Genomic DNA, 21,317 nt, shown 5'->3' on the forward strand with positions numbered 1-21,317 from the left:
ACACAGAAATTGCAACACTGAGGTGACAATTTCACACACGAAGGGTGGGGTCAATATTTCTGTGGGTGACAGCAGAAGAGGACAAGATTTTCCTCAAAAAGTCACTTTTTAAATGAGATTTTCTAAACCCAAGTCCTTTGCCAAACCCATTTCTGCTCTGCCCAGTGGAGAATATTAAGTCTGGGTGGTTTTTTTGTCCAAGCTTTGAATTTAACAGTTGTTTTAAAATATTCAAAATATCCTTCCATTTCCCAATTAGCTGATTTTTTTGGTTTTTTCCCACTCAGACCATGCAGCTGAGCTGTGCACAACCAGGCCACCACAAGATTTCTGCAGCTTCTGCAATGATGATAAAATAAAAGAGATTAAATGACCGCTGGGCTAAAATAAAAACCTCTTTAAAGCTCCATGGCATAAAAGGCATTGTTTAATTGAGGGTACTTTATTCCCTGTAAGAACATTAAATCCTGGATCACAGTTTTGAGTTCCTGCTGCTCCCCCATTTGAGCTTTGAACAGGATAAAGAAAAATGGACATAAATGTAAATGTAAAAACTTACGGATTCATGGAATGCTTTGGGTTGCAATTTGTCACATTTCAACCTGGAATTTGTTTTTTTAAATTATTTTTTCACTGTGTTTTAATGGCAGATCTCAGAAATACCTTGCAGGAGGTGAGGATGCAGAGGTTGGTGGGCAGTGAGGACAGCAGTCATCTCATCATGGTCCGAGGGGTGGATGTACTCATAAATGCTGTTTCCAGTGAGCTCCACCTGGAAAAAAAAACATGGAATAAAAGCAGCTGGATCATTTTCTGCCCTCAAACACTCCAGTGTTAAAACATGAGCTGGCTGTACCAAAAGCATCTTCCAAATCACAGCCATTAATCCCAATTAATTCTTTCCTCAGCAGTGATTGATGTTAGAGAGGTTTTTGTGGGAATTTCTGGTGTTGCATCAGAGACAGAAGAGCTCCTGTTAGAGCTGGGAATGAAGTGATAAATTAGAGCAGCTGTAGAAATGTTCAATTGCCACAAACGGGAGGAAAACTCGGAGCTGTAGAAATGCCTCTCAGGAAGGCAAATATTAAAATAAAAATGATGTTCCTCCAGGTTCCCAGAAGCTCTCACCTGCTCTCACACAATCCCTTTGTGTTTTCCCACCCCCAGCAGGACCAAAATTTCTTTTGCTAAAGCTATTCGAGGAACAGCGGTTTGGAAGTGGTTTTTATGGTTTTATATCCTGGTTTTCTCTACTTCTAAAGCTCTATTTTCTTATAGCCACTAATTCTAATATCACTGTTATAAACACATGGTGAATCTTAACTTCTTTTTTGCCAAGGTCGGGATTAAATGTGTGAGATGGAATTTCTTGTTGGGACTCAGATGTTTATTAGTTCTTTTCTCTGTTACAGTCTCACAAACCCTGAGCTCTGCAGCACTTCACTCCAACAAACTAAAAATGGAGCCCTGTCTCTGTCTCTGCAAGGCCTTTTAAGGATAAACTGTCCAATTAAGAAATGACACCTAAATTATTTTTACTTTTAACCCAAAACCCAACCACCCATACCTGCAATGGGGACTTTTTTATCCAATTACACAAAACCACCCAAACCCAGGGAGAAGATGGAGAACCAGGAGAAGAAGAAGCAGAAGAAGCAGCAGCAGCAGAAGAAGAAGGAGAAGAAGAAGAAGAAGAAGAAGAAGAAGAAGAAGAAGAAGAAGAAGAAGAAGAAGAAAGGAGCAGAAAATGGTGAAGAAGAAGAAGAAGCCTCCACCCTAAACCCTCCATCCTGCTTTCTATCTATTCCTGTATTCTAAACCCTTAAACTCTGAGTTTCCCATCCTGTGATATCACACACTTCTATCCAAACTGCACACCCACAATCCCAGTTCTGCCATTCCATTCTGGAAGCTTCTCCAGGGCCTCAGGTCAGTGCAGTGTTCTCCTGGGGGTCAGTGCCTGGCAGCACAGAAAGGCTGGAATTCTCAGCAGCCAGGGTTCCAACAAGCACACATCCAAAGAACTTCACTTTCTTTTCAATTAAAATTTTGCTACAAAAATTAAGGTACACAAATGGCCTCTGAGAGAACCCAAAAAACCCAGATTTCCATGGATTTTCACTGCTCTGGACAAACACTCACAGTGAAGATCTGCCTTAAATATTTGTGTATTCCTTGTCCTGCCCTGAACTTTGCCTGCACAAGATGTGCTCCTGCCTTTCCCACTGGTAACAGTGGCACAAAAACCCAAAAAGGGCCTCGTGCCCCCTGTGTCCCCTCTGCCAGCTCTGCTTGGCACCCCCCAAACCCCTGAGAAAAGTCCCCAAAAGTTGCAGGAATGGATTTAAGGGGGAAACAGAGATGAATTCCTTTATTTATCTTCTCTAATTCTGGGAATCTAAAGGAGATGTTGTTGCTTTGAGGTTTTTATCGATTATTTTCGACAAAATTTGATACAAAACACACATAAATGGACCCAAATTGAAAATAGTTTTCCTTTATCCTATCCTGAATTTCCTTGCAATGTAAGATGAGGCAAAGAAAGCTGCAGAAAATGAGGAATTTATCTAGAAACGGAGCAGAATTCTTTTATTTATCTTCTCCAAGTCTGGGAATCCAAAGGAGATGTTGTTGCTTTGAGGTTTTTATAGATTAATTTCCTCTGCCACACAACATTTGATACAAAGCACACATAAATAGACAAAAACTGAAAATCATTTTCCTTTATCCTCTCCTGAATTTCCTTACAATGTAGGATAAGGCAAAGAAAGCTGCAGAGAATGAGGAATTGATCTGGGAAGAACAGAAAGAATTGTGAAATTATTTGCTTTTGACACAGAAATTAATCCCAGTCAATTGCTCCTGGCTTAAAATTCGTAAAAATCTCAAAAAAAAAAAAAATTAAAAATTTTTAAATGTAAAGGAAAACAGAAGGCTGCTGCCATTGCTGGGTTTGAAATGAGTGTCAATTGTTCTGAGCTGCCCGATGTGCCTCGGGCCCCCCAGATCGGAGGTGCAGTAATTGGAGCCATCCTTGAGCCAATCCTGCTCCTCTCTGAGATCCTGGGAGTTGCCTTTTCTTTGGAATAAATGAAGTTGTCTGACCCAACAAAGCAATCTTTTCTCTTTCTTTTTTTTTTTTGTTTTTCTGAAAATGTTCCTCATCCTTCCATTTTCTGCATTATTCATGGAATGTCCCTTCCCAGGGCTGTGCAAACTCGCTTTTTATTTTCCCTCCCCTAAGCACCTACTGCTCCACTGCTCCTTTCCAACAGCACAAAAACATCACCAGTGAGCTGATCTTCCAACAGGACTGAAAAGTCACTGAGCTAGGAAAAGTGAAAAAAAGAGGGAAAAAATAAGGAAAGGAGAGATGGAGAAGAGAAAGAAAGAAAGAGAGAGAGAAAGGGAAAAAGAAAAAGAAAAAGAAAAAGAAAAAGAAAAAGAAAAAGAAAAAGAAAAAGAAAAAGAAAAAGAAAAAGAAAAAGAAAAAGAAAAAGAAAAAGAAAAAGAAAAAGAAAAAGAAAGAAAAAGATGGAATAGGGAAGGGGATTTTCTACATTGCTTCATTTATGTAATTTTCTCTAAAAGTTGAAATGCACTGGCTGCTCCTTTTCAGCCAGAAGCAGGCAGGGGCTTGCTGCAGGAACACCCCACATAAAATTTTGTATCAGGGAGGAAGGAAAACACAAAATCTCCCTGTGACTCATGCCTGGAAATTCTTCTGTTTGTTTGTTTCTAATTACAAGGGGACAAACTTCCTGCAAATGTCAGTAGGTGTCTTCATAAATATCCTGATCACCTACATTTAAAAAAAATCTAAAAATGTTTCTGGTGATGGACATTTCATTTTCAGAACACTACAAAATTGCCAAGGAGCATCACTTACAACCCTCTTCTCATTATCTCATTATCTTCTCATTATTTTATCTTTGGTTAAGAGTGATTTTTTTTTTTTTCCCTATATGTTTGGCCCTCGGAATGAAAGAGCCAATTTTAGCAGAGAATTTCTTCAAAAAAAAAAAAATTAAAAAAAAAAGAAAAAGAGAGAAAGAGAGAATTCATGGGTGGCTGTGTATAAATTCCCTATAAATAAATAAATAAATAAATAAATAAAGTGTGTGTATATATATATATGTATCCCTCTAAATATCCCTTCAATTTAGAGACTTTCTGACATTAAAAAACCCCAATCAAGCTGATCAACCCCATCAACTGTAGTTGATGTTTTCTCTTAAAAACTGTAACTCATGGATGACTCTTGCTTTTCCCAAACGCATCACCTATTTTAAAATGATTCCTGATGGAAATGCACATTTTCCCACAGGATTCAAAGGGTCAAAGGTCACAATTTTATCCAACATTTCATTCTTTGTCCCAGGGGTCACATCTAAAATTCAAGCCTAAAATTCTTTGTGCGATAATAACTGGTTTCCTTGTAATAAACACTGAAAAGATTTTTATTCTAATTTTATTAGAATAAAAGAGTTTTATTCTAATTGGTTTTGCAAGCCCAGGAAAATCAGCAGGAGGTAAAGGTACAGCACTGACTTTGGGGATTTTCACATTTGGGAATTTTGAATGAGTTAGGGATGGGAACTCTGAGTTTTTTAGGTGATGTGATTTATTTTTTTATCTTCTCCACAGGCAGGAAGAGTGAGTTCAGCTCACATCTTCACAGCATGGTTCAGAAGGTCCCAAGACCCTTAGAAGATTTTTTTTTAAGGATTTATTGACCAATAAAACAAAGGATATTTATGTTTTGACCCAATTGTTAAATATTTTGTTATATGGACCCATGTTACAGTGTGAGCTTTCTTGGCCAATCATGTTCTGACACACAAACCCACAGTGCTGCATTCTGAGCTCCTTGTTTACCTCTGGAACTGCTTTTATTTTTATATCTTAAACTCTAAAACTCTAAACTTTCCTTTACTTAGCTCAGTGTGTCTCTTCTTCAAACTACAAATCCACATTCTCCCTTCCAGCTCCTCAGTTTGGGAGCCTTTTCCAAGGTCTCAGATCAAATCCTGGGTTTCATTCTAAGCTTTGGCTTCCAGGCCCAAAGTTCTGAGAGTTCCCTGCATTTCGGATTCCAACAACTGACCCCAAAACTGACTTTCAAAATTGCCTTTAAAACATAAAACCACCAGCAAAGAGATGGGGGCTAAGGCAGAGTCAAATAACCAAAATATGGGTCCATAATTTGGAGTCTCACCCCCTGCTAGGCACATTCAGCTCTTTCAAAGCCCACAATGAAACCTTGAAAACTTTAAAAATACAGAAATTCTACAGTTCAATTCATAAAGCTAAACCCCCATGCCTCGGGTTATTAAAGCAACTTCCTTGATGCAGTTTTTAATAGCTGTAAATGCCAAATCTCAGCATTTCCTACTAACAGGGGGTTTATGAGCAACTCTTTTATTTTTTTTTTCCCCAGCCAAGGAATGATTCATAATAAACACACAGGACTAAGTGGATGGATACTAGAGCAAATAATTACATTTTTTTTCTCTCATAGACTCATTGGATAAAAGCAAAATAAACTCCTGGAAAAGTTCAGATATTTGTGGTTAAATATTTCAAGATTTATCAGAAGTCAGAGATAAGCCTGGCTCCCTCACGGATCCAGAAAACTGCTGGAATAAGCTCCAGACCTTCAAATTAAATTAAAATTTCTCTTTCCACATCGCTCCCCAAGAGGATTTTCCTTTCTTTTTTGTGCCTTTGGACTTTGAGGGGGAGAAAAATATTTGGGGAATTTGAAGTTGTTTGTTATCCATGGAAAAAAAAAAAAAGGCAAGAAATTGGCTGTCCCAAGCAGTCGAAGGCAGTTCATCCCTGGGCTGGGGCCAGCTGGGATGAGCTGGAGGAGGGGTCCTACAGCAAAATTCACCATTTCCCTGCTCCAGCTGGGAGCAAATCAAACTCCAAAGCCACAAATGAAGTGGCAGGGCCACAAATGAAGATGTAGATTTTTCAGAAACTCTGTTTCTGAGGCAAAGCCGTGCTTAAAACCAATCCTTAATGCTGGGTTTAAATTTATGACGGGTTTAGCCAGCCTGGCTTTTTCTCAAGCTTTAATTTCTTCCTGCTGAAGCTCAATTCAACCAGAAGATAAAAGCCACTGTAGCAGGCCTCCAAAAATAGTCTGCAAAAATCTTTTTAAATGGCTTTTCTATTTAGTTGAACCATATATTTTTAAACAAATGGCACTCGAGCTGGAAGTTGATGTGTGGGCTGGTTAATTGTCAAATTATTTAATAAAAAGGCCTTTCTGTGCCCACTCTGAAGGAGTTTTTCCAATCACCACCACTCTGCTCTCAGCTTGCTTTGGCTCTTGTTGGAAATAAAATGTGGAATTATGGCTGGGTGAATTGACTTCTCCTGCCCAAGCCCGTTCTGGTTGATGGCAGGGGCAGAAATCCCAGGATTTCCACAGGAGTGGGAACAAGAACTCCTTTGGAGGCCCTGGGAGCTGACAGGAATATCCCGGGGTAAATGGATTTGTGTTCTGAGGAGTGGGAGCAGCCCAAAATTAGTGCTGGTGCTGCTTAAAGCAAAGTTATCCCTTCAAAAAGAGAATATTGAGGCAGAGCAAGAACAGATTGGTGATAGGTCAGGATGAGATTTTATCAATAAATTTAAAATAAATTAAAAATTAACTTAAAGATTTTGTTTATAAATATATTTTATAAATAAAGCCCTTTTCACTGTGAATTTTTCTGTTTTGAGGATCCCTTAAATTTCAAATCCCACAACTTTCAAGCTCAGTGGTTCCAAACCTCTGCTGAAGGGAAAGGTTTGGGATTTTGCTGATTAAACTGCCTTCAAAAAAACAACTTGGCCAAACCTCCTGATTTTGCTCAGCACCTCTTGCACTATGGATTTAGAGATATTTCCATGCACATGGAATTCAGTCAGTGCAGATGAAAAGGAGGGAGAAATAGGATTAAAACTTCTGTGACACTGCCAGTCCCCTCTTCCTACACGTGCCAAAGTCTCTTTAGTGTCCCATTGATCCCATAATTCTTTAATGGTACCAAATAACTGGGTTAATAATAATAAAAATAAAATAAAAAAAAATAAAAATAAAAATAAAAATAAAAATAAAAATAATAATAATAATAATAATAATAATAATAATAGTACCAAGACCTACAAGATCTGGTAGCTTGATTTTCCTCCAAAAGAACAATTTCTGGGCAAAAATTGGAAAATTTTGGGAGAAAAATATACAGGACAGGGAATTCCTGCTCCAGGATGGATGGAGAGGAATGCTCAGAGCTTTGGGATAATGGCACTGAATAAATGGATGGATTTTAGCAGGTAAAATCCTGAATCCTTCAGGATTAAAACTTCAGGGTGAGAGAAACCCAGGCTGAAAAATGAGTAGAAAAGAGGGCCCTTGTGTAGGGAAGTTTATTTTGAAGCAAAACAAGATTTAAAGGAATTTGAGCATGAATTAAATGTTGTGAAACAACTAAAACTGTACTATAACAGAGTGAACAAACAGAACTCTGAATGTTTCCTGCTCATATTTTTAAAATTAACAGGTAAAAAAAAAAGTATTTATGGTGGCTATTTATTACCAAAATTACTTTTTTTTTTAAGACATTCAAGAAACAGGGGTTTAGAAATGGTTTTATGGGTTTATATCCTTGTTTTCTCTACCTCTTGAGTTCTATTTTCTCTCATAGCCACTAATTCTAATATCACTGTTATAAACACACATCCAAAGAACTCCACTTCATTTTTCAATTAAAAATATGGATTACTATGAAAAAATTAAGATACACAAATAATCCCCACCATTAAAGCCCCCCTCTCTGTTTATGGAAACAGCCACAGGATAAATTAACCAGATATTTTCAGAATATTCTCCTCTCTCTCAGCCTCATCTCTTCTGCTGTTTAGGCTTTATTTCAATTCATTTATTTATTTATAAATGTTTGATACACAACTGGACACTTCAGCTCCTTACAAGTCTCATCAAGGGCCTGCTGAAATTAATGAGGAATTTTTTAATGGAACTTTGGCAAACTTTAGGTCAGGTGCTACCAGTGAATTTCAGCTACAAACAAAAGCATGGAAAGTCAATTTCTGCAATAAATTCAGGCTCTTTGCCCTTCTGCTTATCCAAAAAAAAAAAAAAATTAGAAATGTCCATCTAAGAGAAAAAAAAAAACCAAAAAAACCCAAAAACATAAAACCCCCTCATAGTTCTGGTGCAGAACAGTAGTAAACTGAGTTTTATGAGTTCTATCACAACCATATAAAACGCTTTACTGAAAAGACCACTGAGCTGGAAAAACTCAGGAAAAACTGCCCTGAATTCCATGTGAACACTCATAAATCTGCCCCCCTTCTCCTTTTTTTTAAAAATATTTTATTTTTTTTCTCCTCCTCCAGCACTTTTACCATAAACCCCCTGTTCCACATCAGATTTCTGTGCCTTTCAGAGGCAGCCTCAATATCTGACACAATCTAAGGCTCCCAGACTCCAATTCTGAGTTTTATTTCAGCCCTGCTGCCTTACCACGCTCGGCTTTCCAGCTGCAATTTGCAATATCATATTATTTATGGCCCTTCTGAAAGGTAATGAGGAGTAAAATACAATGAACAAGAACAGATATAAAGACAGGGGTGATGTGGTGGCAAGGAAAGGAAATTTGAGTCTTTTACCAAAGCTCTTTTCAAGGAGAAAAAAGCTTCAAACAACCCTGAAAAAAAGAAAAAAAAAACAAAAAACCAACTTTATATAAAAGCAAGGCAGCAGTGTGAGGGTCCAAATTTGTATTTAGCATTGCATTTTATTTCTGCTTTAGGTGTCAGAGCACATACCTGGGACAGGCCAAGGTGCACAGATGCTGTTTCAGAAATGTACATTATTTTGCCATCGGATGCCACGACGAAAACAAAGCCATCCAAAGTCTGAAATAAAAGAAATGCACAGGGTAAGCAGCAAGAAATCCGTTTAAAGCATTTACAGTGGGGAAAAAAATGTATTTTGGAGGGTGATTTCTGACTTCAACAAACGTAAAATTGAAGGAATAGAAACTTTTATCTGCTTTTGTTCCCTTAAACTCAGGCTCATTGTGAAATCCACCTCGTTCCCTGCAGATGCAGCTTTGCTGCTGCAATTTCAGGGAATATTTTACTGTTGATTCAGGCTTTTTTTTTAGTGCTTAGCCCAAATCCTGAGCTCTGTGGTGCTCAGGGGGAAGTCAGGCCCTACCTGAGCCATTTTTTATGGCATAATTGGCAGACCCAGCTCACTGCTATTTGCAATTTATTTCATGGCACCACGAGCAACGTTGAGATTTGGCTGCATTTTCAAGACTGTGCTCTCTGCTCTGTGACAATGTGAACTTCCAAAAAGAAAGCAGAAAAAGTCAGCATCCAAACATTAATAAGCACAAATATCTCTCTTTGAGTCTCAAAGGGAATTTACCTTCCAAAAAAAAAAAAAGAATTCAAGGGTGGCTGTGTATAAATGATCTCTCCCTTCAATTTAGGGACTTTCTGACATAAAAAACCCCAATCAAGCTGACCAACTTCATCCTCTGCCAGCATCCAAAATTAATAAGCACAAACATCCCTCTTTGAGTGTGATAAAGTTTTATCCTTGCAGTCTGCAAACCTCCACCAACACAAAGTTGAGATCCAATCCTACAAATTCTCCTTGACAGGATATTGGCTGGGAGGCAAATATTGCCTGTGTGAGTAAAAACTGAAGTTTGATTTAGTCAGATATGATTTATAGGAGAAAAAATAAATAATGTGGTACAGCTCAGCCAAAACTGGCCATGATTTGGATACAAAACCTCTCAGTTTGGGGGACCCTTGATTTTTCAGTGCCCAATTTCAGGCATTTTTCAGGAGTAGCTGGTAGCAAAAACTCTGCATTATCCCTACCCAGCACAGAAAGCTTTGATCAACACGTGGCATTTGAATATCAGCGAATATTCCCACATGTGAATATCACTGGAAAATATCTTTGGAAGAGAAAAAATAATTTTTACAGTACATAAGTAAAACAACCACCTGTTTTAATCAATTTAAAGTCACTGAACTGGAAGAGAAGCAATAAAATCCTGTCTACTTCATGCACCTCTAGTGCCACCCCAATAAGAAAATATTCCAAATTATTCTCTGGCCTACTAATGACTCTACGGTATATAACTGAAACCAGATTACTCTTTCCCAATTTTTTTAAGCATAAATTAAATTTTGTAGAAATACTATAATGGGAAATAATTTATTGCAGTTTTAGCCACAATTTTGCTTTAAATATTGTTGTATTGCAATTGCTTTACCCTGAATCATTAATAAACTTGGGTCAATGCTGCTGTTACTGCAGCACATCCCAAAATTTCATGTACAGGGAAGCACACTGAAGCTGAAAATTCACATGGAAAATCTCAGTCTAAGAACCCTTAAAAAAAAAAAGAAAGGTTTGCAGCAAATGTGGTTTTATTAAAACCTTCAGCATTCATCATTCAGAAATAGCTGAACTGTAAAATGAGAGTTACAGGTGGTCAGCATTTAATTTGTTATAAATTCAATTAATGCCAGACAAAACGGGGAAGAGCCAGGAGGAGGAGTAACAGCAACGATTTATACAATTGGCTCTGTATTTGAATATATAAATTAAATTATCATACAGATTATTATACACAACCAGATCGGCATTTCCAGGTGGACTCGTGACTCTGAAACAGCTGAGAGGGCAGCAGCTACTTGAAATAAAATTCCAAGGCTGGAAATGCCTCCCCAGGAGATCGTTCTGAGCTCTGCCATTGCCTGGATGTTGTCAGTGCCTCCCAAAAATCTCATTTTTCCCCGCGGGAGAGCGGCTGATGCTCCGTGGTGACAAATAAAGAACTGAGCTTGTCATTCCCAAGGTCGGAGCGGCGGCAGAGCCCGGGCGGAGATTTTCTGTTGGGTTTTTATCCCTGGCCGAGGGAAGGAGTGAAAACAGCCCCAGGTCTGTGAGCAGGAATTCACCTCCCACAATAAACCCGCCCGCTAAATGATGCCGGTTTAGTGGCTCTTTAAAATCGGGGGGGAAAACCCGCGCTGCGTTTGGTTCACGTGTTAAAAAATAAATAATAATAATAAATATATAAAATTATTTGCTTTAACTTACATACATAAACTACTATGTATACTTCACATATATATATATATATATATATATATATATATCTCTGTGTATACATACATATATATATATATATATATATATATATATATAAATAAAATTGAGTTAAACGCAATTTATTTTTTTTATCCCTCCTGCTGGCACCCTCCCGTGGCTACAACTTTCTAAATTCAGAATTCAGAGGAATTCCAGTGCAGATCACCGGGATTGTGATCAGCGGGACTTTCAGATGTTAACGTCCCGGGAGGTCCAACCCAGCTGTTGTCCCCTTCCAGGTGTCCCCTCCCGAGTCACCAGCGGGGAACACCGGTCCCCTCCCCCGGGGGCTCCCTGGGGACATCCCCGGCACTTTTGGGGCGGCTGATGGAAGATTTTAGGGCTGGGAGAGCACAGGGGATGAGCGCCTCTTGCTTCTGCCTGTACCAAAGGCGAAAAATAATGAAATAATTGGAATATAAGTGGTTGGTGCCTCTGGTTTTCTGCTCTCGCAGCCCGACGAGATGGAGGAGGAGGAGGAGGAGGAGGAAAAGCTGTTTAGTGCAATACAACAGTACCTGAAGCAAGTGGGATCCGAGCTCCATGGCCACGTTATCCAAAGGGCCGATCCTGCTCGGCTGTCCCCAGGCGTCGCCCAGACCTACAAAAAAATCCCAAGGATTTGGTCAGAGCAGGCAGCGGAGCCCGAGCTGTCCCCCCTGCCCCTGGTCCCCTTCCTCCCGCGGTGGCAAAGGCTGAGTCCCTTCTTCACACGAGTTTTGGAGGGGAATTGTTCTTTCTCTGGAGCGGAGCATCCCCGTGGATGAGCTTTCCCTGAATTCCCGGGAGAGCTGCTCCAGGGACCGGGCTGCATCTGCTCCCACTGTCCTTGCACCGTCCCCTGTCCCTGACCCTGTCCTTGTGAGTGGGGTGGCCAAGGAAGAGGATGAGGAGGAGGTTTAAGAGGGCAGCAGCTCGATTGGAGATAAACTGCCCCAATTTCACTCGTGCATGGACGGGACCGACAGAACTTCACCCTCCAGCCCCATCAACCCTTCAGCCCGAGCCCAAATCTGACCCCAAACCCGAGCCCACGGCCCGAGCCTGCCCCGGGGCAGTGGAAAGTTCCAGATGGAGCCGCCTTGGGGCGAGGAGGGGCGGCGAGGCCGGGGTTTGTGCACTGGTTGGGTTGGTTGGTTGGTTGGTTGGTTGGGCTGGTTGGTTGGGTTGGTTGGGTGGGTGGGTTGGTTGTTTGGGTTGGTTGTTTGGTGGGTTGGTTGGTTGGTTGGTTGGTTGGGTTGTGTGTTTGTTTGGCTGGTTGGGTTGGTTGTTTGGTGGGTTGGTTGGTTGGTTGGTTGGTTGGGTTGGTTGGTTGGTTGGTTGGTTGGTTGGTTGAGTTGGTTGGTTGGCTGGTTGGTTGGTTGGTTGATTGGGTTGGTTGGGTTGGTTGGGTGGGTTGGTTGTTTGGTTGGTTGGTTGGTTGTTTGGTTGGTTGAGTTGGTTGGTTGGCTGGTTGGGTGGTTGGGTTGGTTGGTTGGTTGGTTGGGTTGGTTGGCTGGTTGGGTTGTTTGGTTGGCTGGGCTGGTTGGGTGGTTGGTTGGCTGGTTGGTTGGGTTGGTTGGTTGGTTGGCTGGTTGGTTGGCTGGTTGGTTGGGCTGGTTGGGTGGTTGGGTTGGCTAGTTGGTTGGTTGGTTGGTTGGGTTGGTTGGTTGGTTGGTTGGTTGGGTTGTTTGGTTGGCTGGTTGATTTTCCAGGGTAAAAAGGAGCCTTTCAGCGGCTCCCCGAGGAGCCGGGGGCTCCCTGTGCCATGCCGAGGGCTGGGCACTCCTGGGGCTCCCGGTGGCTGGTTGGTTGGGTTGTTTGGTTGGCTGGTTGATTTTCCAGGGTAAAAAGGAGCCTCTCAGCGGCTCCCCGAGGAGCCGGGGCTCCCTGTGCCATGCCGAGGGCTGGGCACTCCTGGGGCTCCCGGTGGCAGAGGGGTCACTGCCCAGGGGGTGCAGGGGAAGGGAAGGACGGGACCGCATCCGTTTGTGCCTTGTTTGTGGGGAGAAACAACAACCCCCGGCTTCGGGGAGGCCTCAAAACCCAAGAAGGGTTTTTTTGGCAGGTAGCCCTGAATGAAAGGCGGGGATTCGGGGCTGCCAGCCTGGAATTCCGGCCCGTTTTGCGGATGCCCCGCTATGAAACCGAGTCCCGCGTTTCCCCCCTCTGGCCGCCCAGGGGCTTCCAAAGAAATCTCCTTTCTCCCGGCTGTGCCTCCGGAACGGGAGGGAAAACTGGCAGAAAGTCCTGCCCTGAGCTCCAGCGCCGCGATTCCGGATCCGTTTGTGCCCTGACCACTTAAACCCGGTCTGGGAATGATGGGGGGGTTTTCTCTCCACTCTTGGGGCATCCCTTGGGATGGGCAGGATCTCCCGCTGGAGGCGGCGGGGAGGACGCGGTGCTTCTCCCAGGGTTTTAATTCCTTTCCCGGTGCTTGGCTCCGTGTCCCGCTCCCTCCGGGAAAGCGCTAAGGATCTTCCCGAGCCAGGCAGGGGATACCGGGGACCTGGGCTGGCACTGATCCCTCCTTTTCGCCGTCCCAAGGCAGCAGCAGCACCCAAAAAGAGGGGTCTGCATCCCCACCCCTTGTCCGTGTCTCCAAATTCCGGGAATTCCGGCGTTTTCCCGTGGGAAAGGGAAGCACACCTTCCCTGCGCTGAAAGAAGCGCTGGGAAATTTGTTCGGGAGAGCCAAACGAAAATCCGCGCTTTTCTCCGCCTTTCCCCAATTCCTCGTTTGGAAAAGGCTCCTAAACTTCCAGAGACACGGCAAAAATGTCCTTTGTGCTAAAAGGCTTTTTTGTTTCTCGGGAGAAAAAGTTTGGGAATCGCGGAGTCATCCCGCAGTTTCTTTCCCGAGACGGCAACAACGCAAACTCCAGAGTCTGTCCCTGCGCCGCGGGGTTTGCCCTTATTTCGATTTACTAATTACAAATTTCGAAATATGAGACTGCCAGCCTACAAAGAATCTCACACATCTGTGTAAAAACTGCCCTGAGCTCTTCCATTCCGAAAGTCGGAGCAGATTTATTCCTGGATCTCTCACGAAACTCTTCAAGAACGAGCCGCGTCTCCGCGCCCCCCGTGCGAGACATTTCGCTCCGTCCTGTCCTTTCTCAGCATCCCAAAATCTGCACGAGTTTTGAGTTTTTCTCCTAACCCTGAATAAAAAATGTCACTTGCTCAGATTCGCTCCCTTTGGAATTTTAAATTGGAGTCGCAAACGCGAACGCGCATCAAACGTAAACACGTTCGGTGGATCAGCCTGGCATTCGTCTGAGCTTATTTTAAAGCCGGCGATTTTATCATTTAATCCGCCAGCAGATCGCTTTAAAGGTGAAAACGAAACGAATAAAACCTTACATTCGAATAAAGGACTAACGCCCATTAACTTCTCCTCCCAGACGTTTGCAAACGCGCGTCCCTGTAAATGTATGGATGCCATAGGCTGGGCCTGGCTGCCCCTGCCCGGCCGGGAAATAACACAAATTCTCTCCCTGGCCAAAATCGCTGCGGATCCACAGCGAGCCTTCCCCGCACCCTCCTGCGGGATGGGACTTGCCTGGGATGGGAGGCGATCCCAGTCTGGGGATGCTGCCGGGTGTCCCACACGGCTTTGTCACCGCACAGGGACATTTCCAGGTGTCCCCTCGCAGCAGGAATTACCGGGCCTCGAGAGAGAATTCCCTGCAGCATCCCAGCAAACTCTGGGAACACCCGTGGGGGTGGCCCGGCCCCAGCGCGGCTCCTTTGCCGTGCCAGAGGCTCAGGGATCGCCCAGATCCAGCGGGCTGGGGGCATTCCGGCAGCGGGAATGTGCCTGCCCAGCCCCAGGCTCAGCGTCCGCTTTTCTGGCACCTCTCCGCAGCAGACATGGGCGAGGTGAGCCCCTCTCCTGCTTTTCCAGGTGCTCGGACCGGTGTCTGTCCCCCCAGGGCGAAGCCCCAAGCGCAGCCGTGCCCGCCGGGCACCGGGAGGCAGCTCCGGCTCCGACAGCTCCGGCCCGGAGTCAGACGGGGTTTTAAACAAACACCGCAAAATTTCTGCTGCTTTTGCCATTGAAAAACTGGGGGATTTTCGTACAAACGCCTCTCGCTCCCCGTGCAAACACGGACAAAATCGCCCTCCGTCCCTTTTGACATCTCTGGATGTTTTTCAAAGTACCTCAGCACTCACTTTGTACCATTTGTACATTTCCCGGTTTCCAGGGAGCCAGCGGGGTGAGTGGAACTGTAACAAGATCTAGAAATATTTGGGAACGGCTCCCACCTTTGCTGTCGGCATACAGAAGTTCGTCCACACACACATTTTGAAAGCCCGGTAGCTTTTCAGCTTGGGATTCTGCTACAAGAATTACTCAGCCATGTATTACGTTCAGTATCGGGTTGCCCTGTAACTTGGACTGTTTCCTTTGTGTCTGCTGGGCTGTGCCCCGGAGCCCAAGGTCCCCCAGCTTTTACACGGAACAACGACAAACCCTGGGGGCTCTCCGTCAATTCTGCTTTTTTGGGTTTTCCCCGGCGCGGCTGTGCCTCCCTCGACCTGCAGAGCCTCGGGGATATTCCCGAGGGGTGTCCCCGAGCTCCACCGAGCTTTGTGCCCCTCGTTGAGGGGAACTCCGAGGCTTTGCTGTCACCCCGTGAGGAGGGGGCGAGGGCAGCGCTGACACCGAGCCCCCTCTGCAGCGGGGCCGGGGCATCTCAGCCGGATCCCGGGGGCCGCGATGGGCCCGGAGCCAGCGGGGAACACCCGGGCCCGGCCGGGGGAACCCCTGAGAGGGGGGAAGCCCCCAGGTCGGGGCCGGTCTGGGAAGGAGCAGGGCCGGGCAGGGACGCGCGGGCTCAGCGTCGGGAAGGCGGTGGGAAGGACGGGCGGAAAGATCAAGACTTTTCTTTTATAAAAATAAAATTAAATTTTAAAAAAAATTAAAGTGTGAACTCCTAGAAAAAAAAAATTAAAAAGAAAAAAAGCGGGGAAAAAAAAAAATACTCTAACAAATCTGCCCCGCAGGACACCCGCGCAAAGCCGGCTCTCCCCGCCGAGCCCAACCCACCAGGTCGCCTTAAGAGGCCCCAAAGCGGGCGTCCTACAGACACGGAGGTCACGGGCAGACCCACGGCAGTGACCCCCGCCCTTCCTCTCCCTCCGGCCGGGAGAGACCGGAGCGACCCCGCCGCTCGTCCCCGCCCCGACCCCGCCGCCCGTGCCCGCACCGCGGGGCCGCCGCTCCCGCCGCCTGGGAACGGCCCCGGGAAAAGCCTTAAAAAAGCACTTTTGTTTTAGAAAGACCTTTAATGTCACTATTAGTGGTTAGTACAATAGGGGTTGGCTTTCCAAAAGGGATTACTCACGCCTGGCGCTTTATTTATTTGTTTAATTCATTAAACGAACCTTTTCCGAGCTCGTGTGACAATCAGATGAATTAGCTGCGATTCGCCTTGATTTTCTTAAAATATACATTCGTGGCCAGGTTTAAGTGGGGACCGAAGTCTGTGAATATTCCTAGTAATTTCTATTGTCTGCCTCGCGGAATAAGGAAGGTCTGAGATCCACCGCTCCGTCACTTTATTCAGATTATTTTGTATTGCGCACATTGTATTTTGGGTCACATATTAATTAGCTGGCTCCCATCCGGTTTAAACAACCATAAATGTCCAATTTCATAATCGGTTTTGGGCACTGAGTCGGGGATGGGGGAGGGAGAGGGTGACGATTTCACCAGTCTGCCGTAACCGGGGGGCAGAGAATCGCAGTTTTTAAACGCGATTCATTCTCGCCTCTCTTTCTTTCATTAGCTCCTTTTCAAAATAAAAATAAAATAAAATAAAATACTGACAGCGGAGATAAAAGACGACTCGTGGTGTATTTTTGTTCTACAGCAACAAAGCCGTGGCAACAACAACAACAACAACAAAAAACAAAACCAAACCCAAACACGAGAGAAGACGGTGTTAGAGAGCGGGAGGCTGGAGGTTTCTGTGTCCTGACTTTAACTCCTGAATCTCAAGGTCGCAGGAGTACCGCAGGGCACAATCTGCGATTTCGGAGCCCGAACCTGTCCCTTGCAGGGCGAAAGGAGCCGGGGTAAAAATCCCCTTTCGTTCTCGCTCCTTAGAGCCCAGCGGGTTCGGTCCATCCTCGGGAAAAGCCCGGCCGGGCTGAGCAGAGACCTGGCCCAAGCCCTGCCGGGATCAGTCACCTCGCTGAGGGTCTCAAACTTTTCCTAAACTACGTGTGGAAATCAGGGGGCGAGCCATCCACCGAGGGGTTTAAAAACACAACCCTCTCCCTCTCTCTCTCTCTCTTTTTCTCTCCAGTCTAGACGGAGCTGTAAGCCAGGTCTGCAGCTGAACAGCGCTTCTGGCCGTGCTGGCCGCAGTTAGTCCGGGCCTAGCACGGGTCTGGCGGCGTCTCAGACCTGTCCCCCCCGCCCTGTCACCTCTCAGAGCCTCAGAGGGTGGCGGCTGGGGCAGCCCGGGCTGCTGCTACGTGCCCACCTTCACTTCCCGGCCCGGCACCCATGGGTCAGGATTTAAGCTGGGACGCCTTTCCGGGCTGTTTCCCCTCCCAGTAAAGCCAACTGGAAACCAGTAGCCGAGTATGAGGAGGGGGGAGGAAGGACGGACAGAAGGACGGAGGGATAGGGACCATTCTCCCCTCCTTCCACGGGCAAATCCCGAGGGAGAGGGAAGTTTGGGTGATGCGGGACTGCGTGGAAGAAACCCCCCCTAAAAAAATCCTTCTGCGGCCGCTTCTTCCCGGCTCCCCCCTTTCCCCTGCACCCTGCCAGGCACTAAACGCAGGGCTCGGGGACCGGAGGAGGTAATTCCCCCGGCCTGTCATCCCTGGATGCAAAGCTTTGGTTTTAAATGTATTTCCAGCCCTACTTAAGACGATGAAAGATCAGGAATTCGCTGTATGCATTTAAACGTTGCCCTTAATAAGCAGAGTGTGCGGGAGCGCACGCCCGGCCTGTTTAGGGAAGACAGACACATAAAACACACCCGAGCTGTGGGTATAAACCTGCTCTCGGGGTCGGCTCGTTGCTCTTGAGGATCAGCAGGGCTGGAAAAGCCGGGACGCATCCAGCAGCATCTCGAAACGTGCCGCTTTTCCTCCCTCCTAAATCAAAGGCGTTCGGGGGCACGTTCGCCAGGCACGGCCGGCGAGTGACCTCCCCACAGCCCCCCTCGAAATTACGACGCTCTAGTTCTCATCGGGGTATTTCCCGGTGGGGAATAATGGCTGGAAAATGCGGCGGAGCAGCGCCTCGCTCCCTTTGCTCCGCTGGCTCACTAAAGGAGCCCTGGCTTCCCATAATAGCACGGCTGCTCCGTGTCTCCCGAAATTTCTGAATTAAAAGGCCACGACGGTAAGCTTTGCTCGGGTTGGGAGGGTTTTTTTTTTCCCCCGCCCTCCCCCTATTTTATTTTTGGTTGTGTTTTTTTTTTCTTTTTAGCCTTTTAATAAAGCTCCTTAGAAACCGCGCCGGAGAGCAGACCTTCCCCTGCGGAATTCGCTAATTCCTTCACCCTGCTCCTAGTCCGGAGAGGCACAAGCAAATGACAAAGCTGCTGGCCTTTATTTAGCCACCCGCAGGCGCTGCCCAGCGCTTCATTCCGCCGCTCGCATCAGCTCCGCGGCCGCAGCCACAGCCCGGGCGGCCGGGGCTCCGCTCGCCACCGGCCCCAAGGGCGCTCGGGGGAAGGCAGGAGCCTCCCGAGGGGATGATTTCCCCCAAACCCTGCGGGACTGATGCCGGGCCTCGCTGCTGGGTGTCCCCGAGAAGAGCCAGGGGAGCCCAGGCGCGGCCGGGGAGCAGCGGGGTCCGGGCCGGGCTGGGCTCGGACGCTCTTTCCCTTCTTTCCCCTCTTTCCCCTCCTTCTCTCCCCTCTCTCCCCGGGAGAAGCCGCAGGGCCTCGCTGCGGAGCGGCCGCGCCTTCCTTCCCAGCCTGCTTCCCTGGCTCCAGAGAACTCCAACCAAAACAAAATAATAATAACAACAGCCCCACAGTTGGTTTTTCAACCCGAGGCCGTCCCCGGGAGCCGGGCCGGGGCTGCACGCACGAACCGAGCCCGCTCTCATCGGGACGGTCCCCAAGAGCCAAGGGAGCTGAGGCGGCAGCCGAGGAGGAGGGGGAAAAGGGGGGATGAAGCTGCCGGCTCTGCCTCCCACCGCCGCCGGGTTTGGGGCTGACGGGCTCATTCCCAGCCCGCTTTTCCCTCAATCGCCCCTCGCTCGCTCAGCCCGTTCTGAGACCCCTGCAGGCATCCCCTGCCTGCTGCCAGGGCGCTGCTGGGGTCGTGGCCAGCCCAGCACCCCCTCCCCGCTCTCTCCCGTCCCTCCCGGAGCTGATTTTACCTTCGGGGAAGACGGCTCGCATTTTCAGGTAGCTGGTGGTGAGGCGGATGATGGACGCCTTGTCCAGCTGCGAGGTGATGGCCGAGGGCAGGGGCAGGAGTTTGGCCAGTTCGTAGAATTCTCCATTTTCTTTTTCCCGTCTAGTCTTTGCCGCGTTCTTGGATTTTTCCTTCATCGCGACTGCTGCAAGGCGCGGATGTCACTGGCATATTAGACCCGGTTCTTCCGAATGGCAGGGGGCATGGATTTCGACTGCAGAGTTAGTATTTTCGTTTAAGGAAGGCAATTTACCCCAATCAAATCAAATAATTAATAATAATAATAAACGAAAGGGGCGGAAAAAAAAGATTAAAAAAAGGGGGAGAAAAAAAATAAAGCTAAACCAACCGAACAAAACGAACACGAACAGAAATGGTGCGAGGAGGGGGGAGGCGATCTCTGAGCTGCAAGCAGGACAGGAAAGCCGCTCGGAGAAGGCAGTTCTGCTCTGACCCTGCAGCAGCGAGGGCTTTGAAAGCCAGACTGAAAGATCCACGGCAGCCTCCGTCCTCTGCGTGCAGCTGGGAATCGGATCTTGATCTTCTCCTTAATGGGGGGCAAACCGCTGGGGTCCCTTCACCGAACGATTTCTTCTACTCGATCCTGCCCCATCCAAAAATAATAATTAAAAAAGAAAAGGAGGAAAATAGAGCGTCCGTGCAAGAAATCATTGGGCTAAGCAGGCTGAACCATTTTTGGACATCGTGTCTCTCAAATAAGGAGAAGAAGAAAAAAAAAGGGAACAGAACGACGGCGCTGCTCGTCGAACGAAGTGCAAAATGAGCTGGTCCCGGAGCCCGAGATGCCGAGAACACGACGAACCAAAGTCACAGCCGGTGCCTGCGGCTGATGGTGGAGTGCTCCGGGATCAGCGGCTCTCCTTCCCCTCCGCCCCTGCGCTCCGCTCGGCCCGAAGGGCGCTGCTGCTCCGCCCGTGCCCGAGGGGCTCCGGCCGCGCCGGGGCTGCGGGGGCTGCGGGGGCTGCGGGGGCTGCGGGGGCTGCGGGGCTGCTCCTGCCGCTGCGGCCGCTGCGCCCGGCTCCAAATGCGCTTCTCATGCAGAGTCAAATTAAAGGATCCGTTTTCCTCGGGACCAGTGCCACTTCAGCGTTGTCTCTTTCCAAACAAGTCCGAGCGCTGGCAAAGGCGCGGCATTGATTTTGTTGCTTTTATTTATTGGTTTGGTTGTTTCTTTTTGTTGTTGTTTTTCTTTTTTATTTTTCCTTTTTAAAGAAAAAGAATTTGAAAGATAGGAGTCTTTCCTCTCTCTATATTTTTTGTTTCTTTTTTATTTGTCACGTATTTCAAGAGCGAAGCGGTAGCTCTTTGGCAGAGACATGCCTTTCAAAGGCAAGGGGAGGGTTTGCTACATTCACCTCCCGCAATCCGGCAAGGATCGAAGGCAAAATTCCCCTCCTCTCGGAAATCACAGCCGCCACGCTCCTCGTCTGAAAGCACCGATATCTCCGCTTTTTTTTTTTTTTTTCCTTTTCTTTCCTCGCCTTTTTTTATTTATTTTTTTTTTCCCAGGGGCAGAAGGAGCTCTGAAGTGGACCTCTCGCTTAATTCTTTAGCAAAGGCTGCAGAAAGCCAGGAGAGCCTCAAGAGGGGAGGGGATAATGTATCCGTGACGTGTCCTCCCGCGCAGCGCCCTCCGAGGGACCCAAATCCAGAGGAGCCGGCGCAGAGCCGCAATTAGCACTTGCGGGGGGACGGGAGGCCGGCCCGGGGGG

General features: G+C 46.7%; 1 protein-coding gene across 1 annotated transcript in view; it reads right to left on the reverse strand.

Moving 5' to 3' along the window:
• SIM2 (SIM bHLH transcription factor 2) overlaps window positions 1–21,217 on the reverse strand; it is a 62,022-nt gene extending 40,805 nt beyond the window's left edge. Inside the window, exons 1-5 of the mRNA XM_039729292.1 lie at window positions 19,934–21,217; window positions 19,547–19,798; window positions 11,722–11,804; window positions 8,845–8,934; window positions 664–772 (exon numbers count right to left, since the gene is read on the reverse strand). Of these exons, the coding sequence (XP_039585226.1) occupies window positions 664–772; window positions 8,845–8,934; window positions 11,722–11,804; window positions 19,547–19,721 (457 nt within the window). The 5' untranslated portion in view covers window positions 19,722–19,798; window positions 19,934–21,217. The remainder of the gene's footprint in view (window positions 1–663; window positions 773–8,844; window positions 8,935–11,721; window positions 11,805–19,546; window positions 19,799–19,933) is intronic.
• Window positions 21,218–21,317: the final 100 nt, after the last annotated feature.

Source organism: Passer montanus, unplaced genomic scaffold (genome assembly GCF_014805655.1).
Source record: "Passer montanus isolate IOZ18808 unplaced genomic scaffold, ASM1480565v1 scaffold69, whole genome shotgun sequence".
In the NCBI taxonomy this organism is placed as follows: Eukaryota; Metazoa; Chordata; class Aves; order Passeriformes; family Passeridae; genus Passer; species Passer montanus.